Source organism: Dermochelys coriacea, chromosome 1 (genome assembly GCF_009764565.3).
Source record: "Dermochelys coriacea isolate rDerCor1 chromosome 1, rDerCor1.pri.v4, whole genome shotgun sequence".
Lineage (NCBI taxonomy): Eukaryota > Metazoa > Chordata > Testudines > Dermochelyidae > Dermochelys > Dermochelys coriacea.
This window is the reverse complement of record NC_050068.2, coordinates 232,696,969-232,720,986: the sequence shown is the minus strand read 5'-3', so window position 1 is coordinate 232,720,986 and position 24,018 is coordinate 232,696,969. Positions and strand designations below refer to the sequence as shown.

General features: G+C 41.5%; 1 protein-coding gene across 1 annotated transcript in view; it reads left to right on the top strand.

The window, feature by feature from the left end:
* Positions 1-7,317: 7,317 nt before the first annotated feature.
* GYS2 (glycogen synthase 2) overlaps positions 7,318-24,018 on the top strand; it is a 73,013-nt gene continuing 56,312 nt past the window's right edge. The window contains exons 1-3 of the mRNA XM_038387058.1: positions 7,318-8,179; positions 19,596-19,777; positions 23,366-23,557. Of these exons, the coding sequence (XP_038242986.1) occupies positions 8,059-8,179; positions 19,596-19,777; positions 23,366-23,557 (495 nt within the window). The 5' untranslated portion in view covers positions 7,318-8,058. The remainder of the gene's footprint in view (positions 8,180-19,595; positions 19,778-23,365; positions 23,558-24,018) is intronic.

Below are 24,018 nucleotides of genomic sequence, written 5' to 3'. Positions count from 1 at the left end.
ATTTTGTGCATGCAAATTGCATGTGCAAACAAGGAGAGAGATCTTGGCCCCATTGAACCTGATGGGAGTTTTGCCAGCAACTTCAATGGAGCTGGGATTTCACCAAGAAAGATGGACCTTTTGAAACTGGTCCATATAAACAGATGAATTACATATACCTTATTATTCCAACAAGGCCTATTTCATAATAAATGTAGCTAAAGCTTTTCTTGCACAGTCTAGTCCATATTTATCATTAATGATAAATATGCATCACTTGTCAGAATAAGTTACTTGTCAATCCATCACTTGTCATCACTTATCATCACTTGTCAATCCATCACTTGTCAGTATAAGTTAAATGTTTAGCAACAGATCCTTTTTTATCATATATATGCAATGGTTGGGGCTTGGGTTTTGTTGTTGTTGTTTATTTTTGTCTTTTTTCCCCCCTGTCATTTGTATAAATGTCTGTTATTCAATGATAAAGAGACAGATGCCTGTGCATTTCAAAGAAGAGTGTTTAAAAAGCAACCCACTACACAAACCCATAGAGGAGAGAGTTAAAAACAATGTACAGGCTGGCATTATAAAGCTTTAAAGGCAACATATACAATTTCTCCGAAGCAATTAAATGCAAATCAATTTTTACCTGCTTTGTGAAAGACTCTGCGGGTTGTGGGCTTATAAAGTGGACTTGACTCCTGTGTGATTTGACAGAGATGTACATGTATCTTTTTGGCTGATAACAGAATCTCTTGCCTGCCAGGAGCTAATGTTTACATTCAGCATTCAGAAAGATAGTAGTGGAAAGTCAGTTGGCTGTATCCAGTTTACAGAAGCAGCCTCTTATTTGGGTGTTGTTTTCTTTTTTAAACTTTCCACACCATTGAAACTGTGGAGTGTCTCATTTTCTTTTTCTATAGATATCTGAGAACAGAAAGCAAGAATCTGGGAATACGCTGTGTAAACAAATCCTCAAAAAAAGGAAGAGACACAGATGAAATAAAATATACATAGTTTATGAGCTAATAACAACAATTACATTTTGCTCTTATATAGCACTTCTCATCTGAGGATCAAAGCTTTTTAAAAGATGGGTGAATATTATTTCCAGTTTAAAAAAGAAGAAGCTGAAGTACAGAGTGGCTACATGATTTGCCCAAGCTCATGTAAGGAGAGTGCTCCAATGTTTGTGATTTAATCTAATGATAAAGCCCCAGCCCCTGGAGTCAGGGGGTTACATCATAACTCAGCTTTAAAAAACAAAGAAGGTTCTAGCCTTTATGGTTGAGGAGGAAAGCTGGAAAATGTGAACCCTATAGGATTGAAAATGAAAAGGCAATTTAAAAGAGTCCACAAATTATTATTATTATTGTTTATTTAAAATCTTGTGATTTTTAAGCCAATCTCCTGATTCTTGAATGTTTGGGTTAGCAAGGCTTCAGTAAATCAGTAGCACATATCTGGTATTACTATTGACTGTCTGATTGTTGTATGCAGTGTAGTTGTAGCTGTGTTGGTCCCAGGATATTAAAGAGACAAAGTGGATGAGGTGATATCTTTTATTAGACCAACTTCTGTGGTGAGAGAGACAAGATTTCAAGTCTGTACACAGAGCTCTTCTGAAGCTTGTCTCTCTAACCAACAAAAGTTGGTCCAACAAAAGATATTACCTCACCCAGCTTGTCTGTCTGTCATCATTTTAGGAAATTATTGGTCTAGGGTTGGAGACTTGAATTCCTTTAGGCAAAGGACCCTAAGGGAGGGAGGCGCCAAATTCCCAGTGACTTTCCATATTATTAGGGTTCCAGATCGCCTTAATAATTATTCACTTTAATAACAATAGAGAAAAAATGTAAGCTCTTTGGGTCAAAGATCATCTTTGTGTGTGTGTGTATTGAGCCTGGCACTAGGGACCATGAGCCTAGATTAGAGCTAACACAATACAAATAATAAATCACAATATTTATTCTTATGAGACCAATGCCAGTTCTTTGGCTGGGATCATGCCACTAAGTACGTTAGGATCTGTGGGTGATACATCAGATGTGCTGGCTTGATCTGAGAGTGCTGTCTTAGTTAAAAAGGAAAGGTACCTTCTGAGAAGGACCTCCAGATTCCTCACTATAAAGCTATTTCTTGATTTACAGGCTTGCTTACTTAGTTATTTAAAGAGGTGTGTGGCGGCCTCTACTGGTACATATGGAGCATAAAAACAAAGGGCCTACTTCTTTACTGCATTGCACTTTTCATAGTCATTTACACTGTGCACAGCTGGTGTAAGGTGTTGCCATTCTGATTCAGTAGTGATCTACAACCTCTATAGAGGGGCGAATGACAATAGAAGGTGAAAGGCACTGGAGAAGGAGGCCCAAAATTTCTTTAAGAAAAGACAAGCACCCAACCACCACCTATATCTGTGTTGTGTGTGTGTTGAGCTATGCAGAGTTTCTTGCTAGTTCTCTGGTGAAGACTATTCCTTGAAATATTTGCTGACTGTATGTTGTACAGTATATATATACACTGGCCGGGATATTAGTGGCAAAATATGCAATAATCATCCCTTGTACAGTGTTTGGCTGTGTTACATATTCTGATCAGTGTTGCTAATTTATAATTTTATGGCAAGTCTCAGGATTGGTGTGTTTTTAAAATCCCCAGCTCCTGGAGGCATGTGATTACATGAGAATCGCAGCTGTTTCTGCTCTCAGAGCTTTGGAGAAAAGTGACCTGAGTATACCCAAAGGTTCAGAAGGCAAATAAAAAGATCTCAAATTTTTTTATTCTTTTTAAAAATCTCATTATTTTTAAGACAATGCCAAGACTTTCTGGGAGCTGACTCATGAAATTTAAACTCTTGGGGTTGGCAATACTGTGATATGGTGAGAAACCAGTGCTAGATTTAAGTTTACCCTCCAGCATAGCTGCACTGGCACAAAGGAGCTGTAAGGTTCCACACCCCTCAGATGAATAGCATTAGCACAAGAGACCCATGTGCCCCATATATCTGTCAGCCGTGTGCTGCCTCCACAACAGATGACAGCATGGCGGGATTTCTTGGGTGGGCCATGGTCATGTCAGAGATGGGCAAGAGAAGGGGAGAAGTGGACATGAACGCTGTGCTGGTGACTCTATACCCCCTGCAATGGTCCTCAGGAACCTTTGCACCAAAGGCACAAATAAGGGCTTTCTTGGCCTGGAATGGGGATTGAACTGGCCTCTGGCAGCACCTGACTAGGGGAGTATAAACTGCTTCCTTTCCATCCCTGCACTGGTTTGTGCTTGACTGTGGATCTGCTCCCAGAGCACACACTTTTGACACTGTACTTTGAGGTCCTACCTTTATTCCATAGAACTATTCCCTGAATTTTAAAAATGCATATGTCCATGCAATTGTGCATATGCCTTAAGGTATTTGCTATCTTATATATGAGAGGTGGAACATATATGTATTCTGCTGCTCTCACTTTTATCAGCGCTACAGTTGGGTAATCCTCTTGTCTTCAAAGGAGTTGCTCTGGATTTGCACCAGTTTAAGTGAGATCAGCCAGGCCGACACAGTTGCCTGCCATCCCCTTGTCAGTGCAGGATTATTTCCTACACTACTAATGCTAGAGATGAGCCTGAGCTAACCCTCAGATCTGAACTGCCCTGAACTTTAGGCTTGGGACAGGTCACAATCTAAAATCAGATTAAGGTTCAAATTTTTGCCTCTTCCCCCATCTCTATAATAAACCAGTTCATGGGCCTGATTCACTACTGCATCACTCCATTTTGCACTTATGTGACTCTGTTGATGGTACAGACTGGAGAAACGCAGTGGTGAATGACAGATCTGGACTTCCCCAAACTTTGGGGAATTTGATATTGAGATCTGGATCCATACCTTGTAGTCTAGTATTTTCCAGTACCTTGTCCATTCTAGTTTTAAAAGCCTCAGGCAAAGAGCTTCTCTCTTCTTCCTTTTGAGAGATTAACACACTTTAGTAGATATCAATTTTTAGCCTAATTTTCCTTTTGCTCAGTTTCATCCCATTATTACGAGTTATATACTCATGAACTATGAAGACATTTTCTCGATTGCCTTGTACTGAAGAGCTGACAGAAGAGCTCCTTATTAATTGTGCCAAGTCTTTGAGCCCCATGAGGGTAATTTTGATTTTATTTTATTTTGTAAAGTGAGATTCTAGCCCTTTTCCTTAAGAGATAGCCTTGAAAATGGGATTTGATATAAACCAATGGCTAGGGCAGAAATGAACAAGGAGTTTTGTTTCTACAGCAGATGAGGCCTTTGCTGAGTTTCAGCCCTCACGGAGACTGGATGGTTGGTGTTCACTCAGGCTGGTGGCATTGATGGGTATATCCACTCTTGCTGCAGCAGCTACTACAAATGGAACTCCCCTCCTGTTGTCCCCCAACAGAGCCTCTAGGAGCACATGGGGGATGCGCTATATAGTACCATATCCCCACACCTCCCCGGGGAGGAGGGACCAAGTTGCTGCTGCACTGAGCGCAAGTATGGCAGTTGCTGCAGTCCATCCCTCTTCCTAACACTGCTTGCCTGCCCAGGCCACAATATGAAGAGCTGCTGTTAGGTTGGAGACCAGAGGCCAGTTCCTCATTGCCACCACCACGGAGGGGAAAGCTGCTCTCCTCCAACCCTCCTTACCAGGTAGGGAGACCTACTCCCATTCACACCCACCCGCTGAGTCTAGGGAGAGCCACTCCCCAACCCTGAGTCCTCAACCAACCTCTGTGCACACACCAGCCAGTTGGGTAGTTGCTGCTCCAGCCAGTCCCACACACCAACCAGAGGAGACCCGCCCACTTCCAAAACCAAGGGAAATCCATTCCCCAACTGACTATCCAGTGCACCTCCAGGGGGACTCCTTTCCACCTGACCAATCGGCCCTCAGTCAGAGGCCGCAGGATGACCAGTGGTGCAAGTAGAATTCATTTTTTATTGGTACGTTGCATTTATGGGAAGGACACAACAGGGGCGGGAGGGGCAGACATGACCTCCCCTCCCCACCCTGCCCCCAGCCCGGGACCCCCACGTTCTCCCTGTCCCTCCCCATGATCCATCCCATGTTACCTGTGGGTGGGGGGGGGAGTTGGGGGACCTCTGTCCTCCTCCCGCTTCACTGAAGACTTCTGAACCGCAGGGCTTTCCTGAACCGCAGCAGTGAAAGGAGCAGAACATGGGGCTGCTGGGTGACTCCACGCTGGCAGCTCCTCCAAAGAGGCTGTACCACCCCCAGCCCTGCCCCCAGCCCTTCCACGCAGCTGCTTCTCCTGAGTCCTGTCTGGGGTCTGTACAGCAGCCCTACTGGAGGACAGGGCTGGGGGTAGGGCTGGGGGCGGTACAGCTGTGCCGGAAGAGCTGCTGGTGTGGGGCCTCTGGGCAGTACCACGTTCTGCTCCTCCTGTGTCTTTCTGGTACAGCGTACAGGCTATAAATATCTTACTGGTACAGCGTGCCATACCGTACCGCCCTATTTGCACCACTGAGAAAGACCCGCCTGCCACACTTCTGCCAATAGAGGATGTTCAGCTGCAACCGCAGCTGCTGTGGGGAATAGCTGCCAGGGCGTGAAGTCGGCTAGAGGAGACTTCATGAGGGCCTGGGGGAGGAGGAAGCACAGGGAGGTGCACTGGGAGGTGTTAAATCAGAGGTTAGGAGTCAGACCGTAGAATTGAGGGATTTTTTTTTTTGCTAGCGAGTCTCCAGGAATGGATTTTGGCAGGGGAGAGGTGGGATGGGGTATGGATATTTTATCCAGGAAATAATACTTGGATCACCAACGCAGGCAGAGTGTTTTTAAGGGACCATCCTTGTATCCTTAGCCTCACTGACTGCAGTGGGACTGCTTGGCATGAGTAAGGGAGGCAAATTGTCTCCTTTTGTTTTTGTTTTCTGATGTCACTTTTAAAGGGATCTAATGCTGCTACAGACTGCCAACATCTTTCTGGTATGGAAAAATCTGGAACTTCACTGTGTGGTCTCGCCACTGTCACACAACATCTTTCTGGTATGGAAAGATCTGGAACTTCGCTGTGTGGTCTCACCACTGTCACACACACAGGGACTGACCCCTGCAGGGTCTGTACTGCAGTGTGTATCCAGCCCAGAATCACATTGGGGTTTTGCGTCCATTACAAACTGATAACTGGTTTGCTCTCCATTATTCCTCCAGGTGGAATAATACATATATTATAAATATAGTAAATATTAATATTTTACACTTCTTATAACACCTTTCACCTGAGGATCTGAAAGGGCTTAACAAATATTAATGAATTAAGGCTCACAACATCCTTGCAGGCTAGGTATTATCTCAATTATACAGCTGAAGAAACTGAGGCCCAGAAAGGTTAAGTGACTTACCCAAGATCTCAGTGATTACAGAGTAGTGAATAGAACCCAGAGATCATGACTCCCAGTCTGCTGTTGTAACCATGAGAACATGCTCCTTCCTTTCTCAGATTCAGGCTCATTTCATGATATCACACCTATATCTTTAACCATTCTACATCTCTGGGATTTTTTTTAAAATCTGTGATCACTAGAGCTTGTTGCAAAACAGAAAAAAGGGAATTTTCATGGTTACTCCTCCTTCGTTTTAATTGAACTATGAAATTTTGATGAAAACTTTCATCAACATTTTGCACTTTTAAAGACATTGACCAGTTCCATAGCCTGCTGAGAAATGGGGAAAAAGTGGACATCCTTTTTTTTATTGAGACTTTGACTAGTTTTTGTCCCTACATGTTTTTAAAGCAAATAAATAAACAATAAGCATTAATAATTACACCCGGTTTATTTAAATAATCACAGTTGTAATAACATTATTATTTGAATGTAATTTGTCCTTAAATACTTGCAAATATTCCAAAATACTGGGCAAACATTCTGAAGTTAGTCTCACTGTCTCCCGTGAGAGATATTATTTGTCGCCCCTATATTGCAGATAGGGAAACTGGTGAGTGAGAAAGGAACTGAATGATTTATTCAAAGACACAAAGTGAACCATTGGAGAGGGTGAAATAGATCCCTGAACCTTGACTCAAAGGCTAGTTTTTTTAAACCACGCTATTTAAATGTCTGTAAATTTAATGAAGGTTTTATTGAGTTCTCCTTCCAGATCATTACTATAGAACTTACATAAAACCAGGCCAGAAGGAAGCCAGAAAAAGAGACGCTTGAGAAGTAAGAAAACTAGAGTGAAACTCCTGTGGAGGAATTAGGGCCCTGATTCAGGAAATCACCTGTATTCAGGAAAACACTCAAGCATGTCGTTAAAGTTAAGTATGTGTTTAAGTGCTTTACAGAATCAGGCTTAGGGGTCTGATCCAAAGCCAGTTCATTAACCTCATTGGACTTTGTGTCCTACCCTAGCAGAGCCAGAGAGAAGCCTGGGGGGGGGCTAGGGGTAACTAGGGCTAGCAAAGAAACAGAAGAAGGAGGTGGAGTTGGTAAACTTAATTAAATCTCCAAGAACTTTTCTTAGTGGTGATGACAAATATTTAAATTTGAAAGCCCTGAAACCAAATCTATGAAAGATATCACGTTGGTCAGGTGCATGATAGACAGAGATCAGTGAGTGTAACATGAAGGGGTGGGCCTTGATGGGAGCCATAAGGGGCAGGGCTCAACTCAGGTGGCAAATTTAGGTCTTCCCTAGGGCAGTTTACTCAGGGAAGTGCTGATGAGTTTCACTTATTCCTGAGTCTGATGGATATTGAAAGCTGTGGCTGAGAAACCTGATGCTGATTTTTGCCTCCCTCTGAGAGAGAGGCCTGCCCCCAGAACAGCCAAGACCTGCTTGGATCAGCTTTGAATTCCAGTCTCTGCCAACAGCTGCCTAGCAAGTCCAGGGGATTTCACTGAGCTAGTTTAATACTCATAGTCAGACAGTTTAAACTCATTAGCTCCTAGCTGGTGGAGTAAATTGGCTCTGCCAAGCCTAGCTCTCAGGCAGATTTTGTCAATCAAAACCAAAGAGAGAAACAAAAATAACTATAAATTTAATAAAGGTTGCAGCCTGCATTGTAAGAGCTAAACGCTGAAGCAAAATGCCTCTGGTTAGATCACTGTCTGTGACCTCTCTTAATGGGCTTCCTCAGTGGGAGGATGAAGACCTGCCAGTGGAGGATTTATTGCTCTTTGAAGTTGCTTGGGAAGTTACCAATAAAGGTCTGTACAGCACTTTATGTGTTAATATGATTGTTTTTGGGGGTAGTGTGTGTGTACGTATATATATATAGTGTGTGTGTGGGGAGGGAATGGATGCAAATGTTATTAAGTGGGAACTGTGGAAATGAAAGTTTCATAAATGCAGCTAGATGTTTTGTTTAGGAAATTGTATCAAAAGAAGTGTGTCATTCTGTGTACATGTGTGAGCATGGAAGCCAATGTGATTGTATATGTGCAATATCTGTGTGGTTATTCAGAATGCAAGTATGTAACCCATGTATGTATATTTGTCTATGTACAGATTTTTGTGCACCAGTCACAAAAATATGGGCGAGTGTATAAGTGTTGTGCATATGTGTGTATGTAGATATATATGGCTGTTACTGTGTTTGTATTGCTGTGCTGTATATGTATGTGAGACTGATTTTTTTTAACTGATGCAAAATCTTTGTGAATGCAAAGCATGAAAATAAGTATTTGTAAGACAGTAAATACATTCAAGTGCAGTGATTTTCTTCAGCCTTCCCTTGCAGAATGAAAGGCCATATTCTCAACTGGTGTAAATCAACATAGCCCCACTGAAATCAGGAGTAGAACCAAGAAGTCAGTGGGGCTGCATCAGTTGACACCAGTTAAAAATCTAGACAAATATTTACAAGCATGTCTAAAGGCAGACATTACATGAGAGCCTTCACAGTTGGCGCATCTGATCATATCTGAACTCTGCACATTGCTCTAGCTAATACGACCTCTCTGCCAGAGTAACTTCAGATTTAATGTGCTAATAGAGCTGTCCTACTTCAACAAAGCAGCATGAGTTAAGCAAAGGGGAAAAGGCGGTAATGTTGCAGCATAAATGAGTTACTACCAGTCAATGATTGACATTGTGTATCTTGCTGCCTGTGGGGATAAACAAAGAGAAGATTAGTTGAGGAATAGATTGTAATCTGTAACATCTGAATCTTAAAAGACAAATTTCAGAGTAGTAGCCGTGTTAGTCTGTATTCGCAAAAAGAAAAGGAGTACTTGTGGCACCTTAGAGACTAACAAATTTATTAGAGCATATGAAGTGAGCTGTAGCTCACGAAAGCTTATGCTCTAATAAATTTGTTAGTCTCTAAGGTGCCACAAGTACTCCTTTTCTTTTTTTAAAAGACAAATGTAAGTGAGAGGAACCCATAGTCTTAGGGTTAACATTCTACCTGCAAAAAGAACAGGAGTACTTGGGGCACCTTAGAGACTAACAAATTTATTTGAGCATAAGCTTTCGTGAGCTGAGCTGTAGCAAAAATAAATTTGTTGGTCTCTAAGCTGCCTCAAGTACTCCTTTTCTTTTTGCGTATACAGACTAACACGGCTGCTACTCTGAATTCTACCTGGAGTATTCTGCAAGTATAGCACTTATTTTTACCAATGTGCATGAAAAGCAATTGGCAGGTAGATGGCAGCAGAAATCTGGCTAAATCAAAGGGTTCTATATAATGTATAGTTTAAATCCACAGTGTAAATTCTTTCTGTGCATTTACAAAGCACACAATGGGCCATATTATCAATGATGTAGCTCTGCTGACCTCAGTGAAGCTACACAGATTTACCCTACTGATCCAGTCCAATTAAATTATTTGGAACTCAACAAGTTTGAACAGAATGTGCTAACAGTTACACCAAGTAATGACCTTATACTTTATGTCAACCTCAACCTTAGCACTGATTGAATTAGCCATAGCAAACAATTTATACGTTGCATCAGAGCCTTCTTACAAATTGTCCCTTAATCCATCCTGGTTTGAAGTACTTGTTCTAAATATTTATTTGTTATGTATATACATATATTTGAGCAAATGTTTTTTGCAAAGTCTTTGGAGCTTGTGCTCCTTCAAGTAGTGGATATTTTGTCTGTGTGTTTGGGCCATCTAAGTCATGTGCTTTGATACTGTTTCCTGACCTCACTTTTATAAACAGCCGTAGTTCCTGGAGAAATCTCTGGTGCTATAAGTCTCCCATGGCGAGGGTGGGCAGAACTTTAGAGTCATAGGAAAGTGAGACATAGGAAAGGATAAAAGGGCCAAAGAAATATTAGGACATAGGAAAAGATATTGTGTCTTCCTTTGCACAAGAAAGAATAGAATTTTAGGCAAAGGGGAAAAGGCAAATACATTGACCCCACCCCCACCGGGTACGGTGGCACACGCTTGAAATCCCAGCTACTTGGGAGGCTGAGGCTGGCGATTGCTTGGGCTCAGGGGGTTCTGGGCTGCGGCGCACTATGCCTGTCAGGTGCCACTGACAGCCTGGCCAGTGGGTGGCTGAAGAAATGGCTAAAACAACACGAATGATGTGTTGTGATCGGTGCCCTCTCTCTGAGGGCTGATGGGCCAATCAATCAAGGTGACATTGACACTCCCCGAGATTTTAAATATTGCTGGGTTCCTTCCTGACAGAGGGCGAGACTGAGACAAGCCAGGCTAACTTTGGGCCTAAGCCCCCTTTACAGCACTCTGGCAGTATATTACTTCTCAGGAGCCTCACTTCCTCCCTGTCTAGTGTTCCTTCTTGCTGGCTCCATTTAGTTGGCATGGAGCCATGTATCCACAGGATAATATATATGGCCTTTTACTATCTTCTGTCTCAGCATGGCATCTTGTTCCATATTCTGAGTGTGGAACACGTTCAAAGTGTCTCCAGTCAAGAGAGCTTTCTGATCCTTCCCCCTTCATATCCCTTCTCCTTGCTACTGCTCATGCTGAGTTATAGCTCACTTGTATTTATTTGAAATCACTCGGTAGTATTTCATCTTCTCCGTTTAACAACCTCACTCCCAGACAAGCAAAGATATTACATGTAGGATGGCCAAGCGAGCATTTCTAGCACTCTAATGCCCAAATTTGCACAAGCAAAGCTCTTCTCTAAATATTGATGTAAACAAGAACTAGTCACCCAAATGTAAGCACAATATATACTAGTGTCCTTTGAAGTTGTATCTTGAATAATTTAAAATGAATGATACATTTTGCTCACTAAGTTGGATGGGTAACTTGTAATGCATGAGCTTCCTTGCTTTTTTATTATGCTTGTTTGTTTAAAGGCAAAACACTCCCTTTTACAGAAGGTGCCTGGCTTGGAAAGCAGTAGAACTGAACATGTCTATTGCGGAAGTGAAACAAGGTTGGCAGGCCATGGAAGTCATGCATCTTACATGCTGTAAATTCCAATTTACAATCTCACATGCTCCACATTGTGCTTGCTCCTCAGTAGCACGGAGGGAGGGTTCTGGTGCCAGCTAGGGAAAGGACAGGGCCTTGTGTAGTGTGGCCACAAACTACACGGATCTATTGTCTAAAGCCTCAATAGAACCATAGAAATGTAGGACTGGAAGAGACCTTGATAGGCCTCTTAGTTCAGTCCCTTGCACTGAGGCAGGACTAAGTATTATCTTCTAGGTCATCCATTACAGGTGTTTGTCTACCTGATTTTAAAAACTGCAATGAAGGAGATTCTGCAACCTACCTAGGTAATTTGTTTCAATGCTTAGCTACCCTTACAGTTAGGAAGTTTTTCCTAACTCTAATTTAAATCTCCCTTTCTGTTTTTTAAGCCCATTACTACTTATCCTGTTCTCAGTGGTTAAGGAGACCAATTTATTACTCTCCTCCTTGTAACAACCTGGACATACTTGAAGACTATCATGTCCCCCCTCAGACTTCTCTTCTCCAGACTAAACAACCCCAGTTTTTTTCAATCTTTCCTCATAAGTCTCATTGTCTAGATCTTTCATCATTCATGTTTGTTGTTGCTCTCCTCTGGACTTTCTCTAATATGTCCACATCTTTCCAGAAGTGCGGTGCCTTGGAACTGGACACAGTACTCCAACTGGGCCTTATCAGTGCTGAGTAGAATGGAAGAATTACTTGCTTACAACACTCCTGTTAATATAACCCAGAATGATTGCTTGTTTTACAACAGTATCACATTGACTCATTTAGTTTTGATCAACAATAACCCCTGGCTAGATCCTATTCTGCAGTACTCCTCCCTAGGCAGTCATTTCCCATTTTGTATTTGTCCAGTTGGACATTCCTTCCTAAGTGTCCTATTTTGCATTTATCCTTATTCAATTTCACCTTATTTATTTCAGACCATTTCTCCAGTTTGTCATGACCAATTTGAACTCTAATCCTGTCCTCCAAAGAGTTTGCAACCCCTCCCAGCTTGATATCCTCCACAAACTTTAAGTCTACTCTCTCAGCCACTATCCAAAGCATTTATGAAACTATTGAATAGAACCAGACCCAGGACAGATCCCTGTTGGACCTCACTTGATATGCTCTTCCAGCTTGACTGTGAACCATTCATAGCTACTCTCTGAGGAATCTTTCCCAACCAGTTCTGTACCCACCTTATACAGTAGTACACATGTGGAAATGTGTAATAGATGGATGTTATAGGCCACTAATAAAGACTGCAGCAGCATCCGTGGAGAGGCTACACAGTTCCTCATTGTCCTTGCCCCATCCCTTTAAACTTTCTTGTATGTCCCCAGCAAAAGTCAATTCGCTCAAGCTGTTCAGGAAGGATGAGAATTTGTCTCTTGCACACTAATTTTGTTACTTGCCATAGTCATTAGCCTGGATTAGCGAGGTTTCCATTGCTTTGATGAGAGAGTTTTTAGTCACTTTATGAAGTTGATAACTATACTTTATTGAGATGTTTGATTAATATGTATATTAGCCTCTCTTTTTGCATATTGTCTGTATTATTCAGTCCGTCTCCTAAACAAAGAAAGATCTAAAGTGGTACAATGCTCAACCAAAAAAAAAAATACTCTAGGCAGGTGACCAGTTCTTATCACTACCTAAATATAAACCCTTTTGCTCAGTGTTCAGGCCCATTACAGTGCTCATGGAACAGTGTTCTTTTAATCTGAAAAAGCAAAGCTGCCTGGAGAAGAATTCATTCCCCCTCCACACACCAGCTTCAGTCTCTACCTCCATTTCCCTGTGTACCATTTCTTCCCATCTCTCTGGCTCCGTCCCCTCCACGAGCTGTTCCTCTGTAGCTCCTTCTTCCCTCTCACCTTTGGGGATGGGAGTTGTATTGGTTTTTTGGGGTGAGGGAGTCAAGTGAATGAATTGTGGGTACATAATGTGTGTGTAATTGATGTACCTATTTAGGTATGCATGAGCCCTACCACTATAGTATCTGAGTAATTCCTAGGTGTTTAAAAATAGAATGGAAAGAGCACAACATGGAGAAAGAAGGGAAATTTAGACTGGAGGGAGAAAAACTAAAACTGGTCAAAAATTTTCAGCAAAATTTGTTACACAAAAATGTCTTTTCAAATGAAATAAACATTTTCTCACAAATCTTTTTAAATCCTTTTCATCTTTTTTTAAAGTTTCTACACAAAATATTTCCAACTTTTTTGTTTTAGTTGGAACCCCCCTTTATAAGAGAGAGAGAAAGAGGTTGTTCCCCCTCCCCCAATTATTTATTTTCCCCTCTTATTACTCTATTTGGAAAAGGTGGGAATTTTTTTTTAAAACAGCAGAAACAAAAGTGAAAGGTTGTTTTTGTTTGTTTTTTTTTTTTTTTTCCCCACTGAAATTAAATTTAAAAATTTTTGGTCAAAACTGAATAATTTTGAATGGAACAACTTTATTTTTGTTTCTTGGAAACTTTTCTTGGCATGTTTTTTTTTGACTTGCTCTGAAGCATGCATAGAAACAGACATGATACACTAGTTCTTTAGAAAGAAGTAAAGAAAACAAATGAAGGAACAGAAAAAAGGAAGAGAAGGGAGAGTAAAATAAGGAAGAAAGTAAGTTCCAGCCTACGCCCCATTGTTATTTGATGAAGGTTAATATCAAAACTCAAATCGCATCAATAGACTTGTAAATTTGGCCCTAAGTTGCCAGTGTCAGTGGGAGGAATGTTACACTAATATCAATTTGTATAACAAAATGTTTTCAGTGGAAATAGTGGGATGCTGATTTTAGTGTATGGTAGGCATAAATGCCCTAGTAACTTTACGGCTAAAGTATGTGTCCTCTTAAACTAGAGACTGCCCCAAATCACAAAGTTCAGATCTAGTTCTGAATAACACTAAGCTTCAGTGGATGTCAGAATCCAAAACCAGACATGTATCCAACATTTGCAGCTAACCTGCCATCTCTATAATAGGCCAGACCAAAACTGTCAGATCTAAACATCTTTGAACTTTGGGGGAATTTGAGATTGAGATCCAAATTTTGCAAAATTCGTGCCCATCTCTCATTTCATTGTTTTTATAAAGCCAGCACCTGAAAATAGGATTTCCGATGTTGCTGCCAGAAGCATGTATAAACTTCTCAAGAAAATCATGGGGTGCTCTGTTATATTTCATTTGATTGGAAAGGAGTTTTAATTGATACCCTAAAACTCCATATTGGAGAACAGTCAATAGGCTTATTGGAATGCTGAAACTAATTAAAGACTGATTTTTTTTTTTTTTTTCCCAACCATTTTTCACTTTGGACGGGATTCTGCGGTCAACAGAGTGAGTAATGGGCTGCTTGCTTACACAGTAGTCTCAGTGAATTCAAAGTAGCTAACCGTGCATTCTGAAAGAAACTTGATATGATGTCTCTTTAGGGTATAAACTGGAATTTCCACGTATAATAAATTACTCCAGCCTCTGGTCAACTCTTCCCCTCCTGTCTTTTTCTTTGAGGCATGTCCCTCACCGTCCACGTGCATACAACTTCCCATGCCCAGTTCTCTTACACATGTATACAGAGAGACATCTGTGCCTCACAAGTCACATGCTCACATGATAACAGAGGGACAACTGAAATGGCTGGGGCCAGTTACTCCACAGGTTTCGTGGCAAGTTTTCTGCATTCTTTTAAAAAAAAAATTAAGGTTTTGATTTTAAAGTTCTCAATCCTTATTGTAACAAAGGTAGTAAAACAATGCGTTGCAATTGTACTTGCCCTACAATCAGATAGACTGACATGATGTAGCACAGCACAGAATAAGGTGTGCACGGTGATCAGCCCCTTTCTTTCCCCTTTGTTCATCTTCCCAGCCTTGTTTCAGTCTTTCATGTGCTAATATGGTCAAAGCCGGTTTTATCATTTTAGGAATGATGCACGCTGACCTGGTAACCATGATGCACACTTTGGTGACATCGCATAGGGATTATGGCAACAAACTCTGTACTGGGCTCCATAAGGCAGAATGCATCAGCAGAAATGTGATTGGAGTTGGCAGCAAGAGGATGCAATCTACCCTCGGCTCCATTCCCTAACTGGCTGCTTATTGTTGTGTTCCTTGAGTTTAAGGAGACAGGCAGAAATGGCAGCCCCTTTCAATGTGCATTGGGTGCATCAGTGCCATTCCTACCTTTGAAAATGTCTCCCTGTAGACCTTTAAGTGGTTGCTTCCCAAAGTATCTTGCTGATCCCAAGACTGGGTCCTTTGCCATTGAGAAAAGACAGGATTCAGGTGTGTAAACTGAAAACGGCTTCTTTGTTGAGGCTGCTGGATAATCAGGGCTCGGACTTGCACCACTAAAGTCAATGGTAGTTGGGTCACTCCTTCCGAACTAGTCTACACACAGGTTTTGCACTGGTGTAACTATTTCAGTTACGTGTACAATCTTTTAAATTAAATAGTTATACCAATACAACTCCTAGAATAGAGCCAGTTAAACTGGTATAAAGATGCCTTCATCATCATCATCATCATCATGATGTTCCCATTGCAACTCCTGCATTTAGGACAGCGACAAAGCTCCTCCACTCCTGTCTGTTTCTGGCAAGTCTTTCAGTGGTTCCCTAGCTGTGCTCCAGGTTTTTCAGCTCGGCTTCCACAGCTCTTGGTAATGTTGTTTTCAGGCGGCCTCATTTTCACTTGCCTTCAGGTGTCCATCTTATTGCTACTCTGGGGTTGGCAAAAAGATGGCAACACCCTCATGGTGTTGTCCATCATCCCATCCAGAATACAGCAAAGTTTCTCATGAGGCTGCTGCTAATCTTCCTGATCCCATCCATCTGCTCTTGCTGACACCCAGGATATGTAAGCTGTAGCGTCTCATCTCTGCTGTGACCTGAGCTAGCTTCCCTGTTTTGTACATTCCAAAAACTATGTTTGGTTTTTGTCTTGGTGTTGAAGCCACTGGCGTGAAGACTGAAGTGCTCCTTTCGGCTTTCACCACTGGCAGTCATATGGGTCATTGACTCCTGAAGGCCATCAAACACCCTAATGGTCGATTTTCTCCATCGCTGTTTCCTTAACACATTTTTGTTTTTTTACGGGACAGCGTTGTTAGTCCTGTGCCTAACCCCCAACCTGGAGGACCAGGGTATCAGTTTTGTCTGCCCCTCCCCCACAGACCAATCCACCATGGTTGAACCTGCCAGGAACAAAAAGCCCCTGCTGACACAGACTCTGGGGATTGTTAGAGCACACAAGATGTCCCACCACGACAAGGCATGGACGCCAGAGGACAGATAAAGTTGCCTTAGATCAATATAATTTATTCCTATTCCCTTACAGGAATAAGGGTATCAACATAAGAACATTTATAACAGTATAACTGAATCTACAGTTGGGGTATGTATTGCTTTAACTATATCAGTATAGTTAGAGATGCAACTCCTGTGTTTTAGACAAATTTACTCAGATTCTCTCTCTCTCTCTCTCAGCTTGCAGATTGAGGAACCCAGCCTGCGCTGCACAGTGTCACCACACAGGATCTGCCCAAATCCTGATCCAGATTTAAACAATCATCATATTGACTGCTGACTATAGGCCAGCTTCTTGGGTTTCTGGCCGTAATGACCTGTAAGGGAAGAACTGGGGCTGGCTTTATCTTTATTTCTGTAGCTTCACCATCTGAGTTATAGATTTGCTACTGACATTTTTAAACATGGAGCAAAGACTCTTCTTTTGTCGCATTATGATCAATTTTAATGGTTCATATTTATTTTTATGGAATTTTAGCAGCATTGTTTTTATTGTTGGACCTAAATGCTATGGCTGATGAGCACCATAACATGTTGTTGCTTTATTTTTAACTCTATGGATCTTCAGTCTTTCAGATGTTTTCTGGTTTGATCTCCTCAGAAGGTGGGCTATTTTTAAAGAACAGGATTTTAATGTAGGGGCTAACTTTTAAGTATGCACATAAAACTTATAAATGCAAACTAGATAATTGTATCTATACTTTTTCGTACATTCATAGATTCCCAGGGCAGAAGGGATCACTGTGACCATCTAGTCTGAACTCTTGTATAACATAGGCCACAGAAAGAAAAGGAGTACTTGTGTCACCTTGGAGCCTAACAAATTCATTTGAGCATAAGCTTTCGTGAGCTACAGCTCTAGCTCATGAAAGCTTATGCTCAAATAAATTTGTTAGTTTCTAAGGTGCCACAAGTACTCCTTTTCTTTTTGCGAATACAGACTAACATGGCTGCTACTCTGAAACAGGCCACAGAACTTCCCCAAAATAATTCCTAGAGCATAACTTTTAAAAAAAAAATCTAATGCTGATTTAACATTTGCACGTGATAAAGAATCACTGTACCCTTGGTAAACTGTTGCAGTGGTTAATTACCTTCACTGATTAAAAACTGTTATTACCTTCACTGTACACCTTATTTCCAGTCTGAACGTTTCCATTTAATTGATTTGCATGCACAGAGGCCTGTTATATGTACATCAGCATTCTATAGGGGCACAATTTAAAAACGTTAAATTCCACAGTGCTGAAGGGAAATCAGATTTGGCCAGAGGTTTGCTGCAGATGTCAGCTGATCCATTTTAATTAATCATGGCCCTAATCCTCCAAAGTTCTGAGCAACCTCAGCTTCCACTGGGTTCATTGTAAATGAAGGGTCAGATTTGTAAAATACCTTTTAAAATCTGGCCCTTAGTATCTAGAAAGAATCATAGCATTGGGCCCTTATATAACATCTATAGCCTTAGCAAATAATTCATGACACAGTGCGGGCATTACAATACATTTCTAGTAGCTCGTTTGGCTTCTGCCTTTGGGGCAGTTCAAATCATATTGTGGCTATTAGGTTAATTTTGTTGCAATTATTTAAACCTCTGTGATCTTCAGCTCCCTTGTATATGTTAAATATGGTTCCTGGATATGCCCCTTGGGCTCTATTCACTGTTGAATTACTTCAGTTTAACTCGGTGGAGCTAAGCCAGTGTAAAACTGGACTGATGCAGTAGTGAATCCGGTCTCTGGCATGTAGTTTTATACCTAGACTTTGATTTATGTGTACTTCCAACTTCCTTTCCTTTTGCTGCATCTAAACACTATGCTTCTGTTCATCTTGGTCCCTGGTCTGGTGGAATTCCCTCCCATAAATGGTCTGCACTCCTGTCTCACTGTTATCTGTTAACTTAGTTATTTACTTGCTAATGTGGTATTCTGTTTTACTTGTTTAGTATGTTGTTTGTGTATAAAATGTATAACATACCAGTGAAAGATGTTGTAGACATTGATATTGGTGGAAGATGTTATAAAAATTAAAACATTAATGGCTCTTTGTGTTAGTGATGAAATACAGTGCCTTTAAAGAAAAAGACATTATTTCAAATCCAGCTCAGGTCAATAGCAGCTGAAAGTCATTACTGCCTGATGCTTTATAGTGGCTTGTGTGTAATAAATTGGGGTTTGTCAGTCCAATTCCCCCTGTGTAGGCAAGGAATTAGCTTTAAAAATGCCAACTGCCAAAGCAAAAAGCTTAAGTATACCCTATATGCAACCACTAGATTAGGCAATAGAAAATAGAGGAATGGCCCTGAGCCAGTGTTTGAATTTCCCAATCTGAACTTTCCAGGGATGTGCAGATCCAAGATTTTTGTTGTGTGCTTTATACAGATAGGGGACAGCCAGATGTAAGGATGAGAATAACACAATGCACTGATTCCACATTATCTGGGTTTTTTTTGTTTAGGTCATGCCCACTAGAATAGAATAGTAAGCGGTTGTTGTATAACAGATAATAATAGTTGAGGGTGGAAAGTATACTGTCTCCACATAGAAGAACTTTGGGGAGGTGACATATAATGACTCAACTGATATTTAGCTAGGCTATTTAGCTAACACTCCTACTCTTAGGCAAAGTGCTATGGGATTAACATTTAATTACCACAAGGACTGGATGTGAGAACACCACATTTTTAAATACAGGAGATGAAATTCTGAGCCTATTGAAGTTAATGGCAAACCCCCCATTTACTTCACTAGGGCCAAGATTTCACCCAGAATTGTGAATATGAAAAGTAACTAAACTGGAGGTGGACCTGACCCATACCACCAGGCAGGTTTGAACCTGAATCTGAATTTTGTACCTTATGCCTGTCTCAACATGATGCTCTTTTTTTTTATTATTATTATTTTCTTTTACAGTTGGTGGCATCTACACTGTGATACAGACAAAAGCCAAAATTACAATTGACGAATGGGGTGAAAATTATTTTCTGATTGGTCCCTACTTTGAGCACAATGTGAAGACTCAGGTAGAGGTGTGCGAGCCTCCGAACCCAGCAATTAAAAAGGCAGTGGACACATTGAAAAGCCAGGGGTGTCAGGTAAATGAGATCTGCCATGCTCCCTATGGCAACTAAACTGATGCTGAGGAGATTACAATTTTGGTTAATGCTCTTGCTGTTCCACTTGACGCTGTAGTCCTGGTCAATGTCCCAATAGGAAAGGCTCAGAACCATTAACTCGGCGTTAGAATAGCAAAGTCAATTCATTAAAGGTTATTTTTGAGAGAGAACCAGTTTATCCAATTACATATTTTAAGAGTCATTTATCTGCAAGTCTACTTAATTGGATTAATGACTTACTTTGCCAGTCCCTAAATACAGTGAGATTTCAGTAGACCTACTTTGACCTTAGGTTGACTGAACTGTTGTGTAATTCTCTTATATTGCATTTGGCCTTCTCTTGGTGCTGAATAAACTCTGAAAGGGAATAGCATTTCACCATACTGTGGTTTTGCTTGTCTAGCACTCCGGTAGGTTTGAAAGCTACATATAGCTAAACCACAGTGGGATTGAAAAAGCTATCTGCTGACCAAGAACCTGCTTTCTAAGGCCAATTTAGTTCTGGAAATAGTGTGCGGTCCCCTCATTTTTGTATCATGTTTATCATAGGTGTTGCATTAATTCTTATTCCCAAAAAAGGGAAGGGAAAAGAATTTTGTGATCAATGTACAAAGCTGGGACCTGGTGAATCTGGGTTCAATTCCCAGTTCAGACAAACATGTCCTGCGTGATCTCTGTCACATCTTGTAGGTCTGTGTTTCAGTTTCCCTAGCTGTAAAATGGACACCGTAATGCTTCACTTCTTTCACAGAGGTGGTGTAGTTTCTTTTCCTTCCATGCATCAGCAGCAGAATTGTTTACTAAATTCCAAACAGTTACACTTGTGCAACTCCCTTGCTGTCAATGGGTTTGCACAAGAATAGGAGAGGGTCTAATGTGGCCTATACAATCTTTATTACTGGTGCTGATGCCCAAGAGAGAAAGTTTGCCTATCAGATTCCAGGTGGAGTCTGCAGGCCTAACTGCTGTGGGAAAATAATTTCTTGATTTGTAAACTGTGCACACCTACCTGGAAAGCATCAAGAGTCAATAGACTTGCAGTCCCTTGATGCCATTTTTTTTGCAAAGCCTATTTTTCAGAGTGGAACCAGGCTATAACACATTGATATTTGTAAGGGATTTGGTAATCCTCGGACAGTAGTACAGAGTGATGTTCCCAATTTAGTGGCTGCTTCAAGTTTTAGTTTAACTTTTCATAAAGCAAACTTTTTACCAAGGTTTATAAATATGAACCTACTACTGATTACAAACACGTCTCTGCCATCTAGCAAACTGTCTTTTGAATGGACAATAACTACAGACTCTTAGGCCAGATTCACTTCTATGCTCCAGTCGGATACTTTGACCTGTTCTTGAAATGCAAAATGTCCATAACCACCAGTTTAACCAGCCAGTTATGCTAGATTTACCTCTTCTTTGTGTTGCTAGAGTAGCACAAAACAGACAATACTGACGAATGTGTTCCTGTTACGTCAAATTTTGTTTTTGTCTTTTATAATGAAATTGTAGTTTCCAGTATCTGTGTGTATCCCATTAATGTATGCATCTAGGCTCCACGATTGTGTTACAAACTGATCAGGGCACTCAAGCATTTATGTAATAACACTGTAAGGGCCTGATCCTCATTTACAGTAAGGTCTTAAAGTAGGCATAAATTTACATTTAGACTTACTTTGAGGCCCCTTTGCACTGTCCGAGTGGTGTAATGGGGCCTTAGGGCCTGGTTACACTTGCAGGTATAGAGCACTGGGAGTTAAACCAGCCCACGGAGAGCACAGTAGGGAAAACACTGCAGTGTGTTTACACTGCCAGATTCAAGCCCACTGGTGTGGCCACATTAGCAGCTCTTGCAGTGCCACAAAGAGCAGTGCATTGTGGTAGCTATCCCAGCATGCAAGTGGCTGCAGTGTGCTTTTCAAATGGGGGGAGGGATGGAGTGTGACAGTGAGTGTGTTGTGTGTATGTGGGGGGAGAGACTGTTTTGGGGGGGCAGAGATTGTATCAGCATGCTGTCTTGTAAGTTCAGACAGCAGTAGTCCCCCCTCAAACCCCCCCGGCCCCTCTCTCACACTCACAGCAGCACCATTCCACAGTAATGGTTGCTTTGTCCCGGAGCAGATAAGCAGCCGGCTGTCAGAAACGGAGCTTTGAAAGGGCATATCTGCATTCCTACAGCTGAGTTCAAAACAATGACAAGAGTGGCCACTTGACTTCAGGGGATTATGGGATGTTTCTGAGGCCAATCACAGCGCTGTAATGCAACACATTGTCCACACTGACACCCATGCGTTTCAGCCAGGGCATAGCAAGCTTTACGCTTCTCATGGAGGTGGATTACCAGGAGCGCTCCAGCTGCAGAGTCCAGGCGCTCTAAGTACCTTGCCAGTGTGGACACCTCAGGAGTAAGGGCGCCCGGGACTGATTTAATGAGCTCTAACTTGCAAGTGTAGCCAAGCCCTTAGAGTTAATGAGGATCAGGCTTTAAGGCCTGCTCTACACAGTTTTTGTACTGGTGTAACTGTTTCGGTTAGAGGGGTAATGTTTTTAAACTAAAATGGACACAGTTATACCAGTATAAAGATGCCTTAGGCAGGTATATCTTATTCCCCTTCCTGTACAGGAATAGCTATGATGGTATAATGCATCTTTATATCAATATAACTGCATGCCCACTTAGGACTTGTCTACATTTACATTTTATAGCGCTCTAACTTGCTGGATGAAGGGTGTGAAAAATCACCTCCCTGAGCGCAGCAAGTCTGAGTGCTTTAAAGCGCTAGTGTAGACAGGCTCCGAGCGCTGGGAGCCAATCACCTCATGGAGGTGGATTATCACAGTCTCACTTCAAAGCGCTGCCATGGGAGCATTCCCGCAACAACGCTTTGAAGTTTCTAGTGTAGCCATGTCCTCAGTGAGGGTCAAAAGCCTTGGCTATCCCAGTGTAATTTTAAGCTTGATTGTATAGAGGAGGCCTTAGAGTAAATGAGAATCAGGTTCTAAGGCTCCCATGGTCCAGATTTGCAAGCAAGCCTTCTAAATTGGACGTAGATATTTTGCACCCTTACACTGCACCTCAAATGCCCATTGGGTTATGTGTAAGAAGTGGGCAGTTACGGTTCCCAGGGTCCAATCCTGCCAAGTGCCTACACCTTTCATTTAAGTCAGTAAACATGATCATCACTAGTGCTGGTTGAAAGTTTTTTTTGTCACTTTTTGAACTATCAATGACAAATATTTTGATAGAAAAAGTGATTTTTCACATCTCTCTTCCCATTTTTTTTCAACCAACTATAGAGTGGCTTAATCTTTCAAATTTCAGTAAAAAATAAACCTTGAAAAATTGTTCTTGGATTTTTTTCCCCCTGGTTTTGGTCTAGCTTTCCTCCACACATTGCCAAGAGAAACCCCAAATATCCATTTTGTGCACACAGGAATGCCCACATCATTCCCAAATGCTTGTGCTTCTGCACATGAAATTTGGTTTCTATGCAAAATTTGCTGGCTCAGTTTAGGACACTCCTTGAGAAATTGGCCTTTTCTGCTAACACCTCTGCCTCTAATTAACAGGTATTTTTTGGAAGATGGCTGATAGAAGGCAGCCCATATGTTATGCTCTTTGACATAGGATCAGCAGCCTGGAATCTGGACAGATGGAAAGGAGAATTCTGGGATGCATGCAACATAGGAATCCCTTTTAATGACAGAGAGGCCAACGATGCACTGATCTTTGGATCATTAACTGCCTGGTTCTTTAAAGAGGTAGGAGTTTAAAATCTAGAACAATAGTGGCTTCAAACCTGGATCTGATATGGATCCAAATCAAATTTGGAATCTCAGTAACTCCCCAAAACCACAGATCTGAAACCTTCCCCTCCAACGATAAGAAATTTCACTCCTGGGCTGGATCCAAATTCATGGCTCTAGCTTATCTCTGATTTCAAAGATTGGTCAGTTCATCTGCATTCTTTCTATGGAAAGCCACGTCTGGCATGGGGTGTTACTTTAATGTAATTTCTACCCTATGTTTCTTCTTGGGTCTCTGAGTTCTTACTGTAGTGATCTTACTCTCTCCCTACCAATGACCAGCAACTAGGTGTTTACTCACAAACTGTCCTTGCCTCCACACAGAAAGCCAAGGGCAATTTACTTCCCGAAGTTGCCAGATTCTATCTTCCCTCAAACAATTAACACTGAGTCACTCATGGTTTTCTTAAAATGGG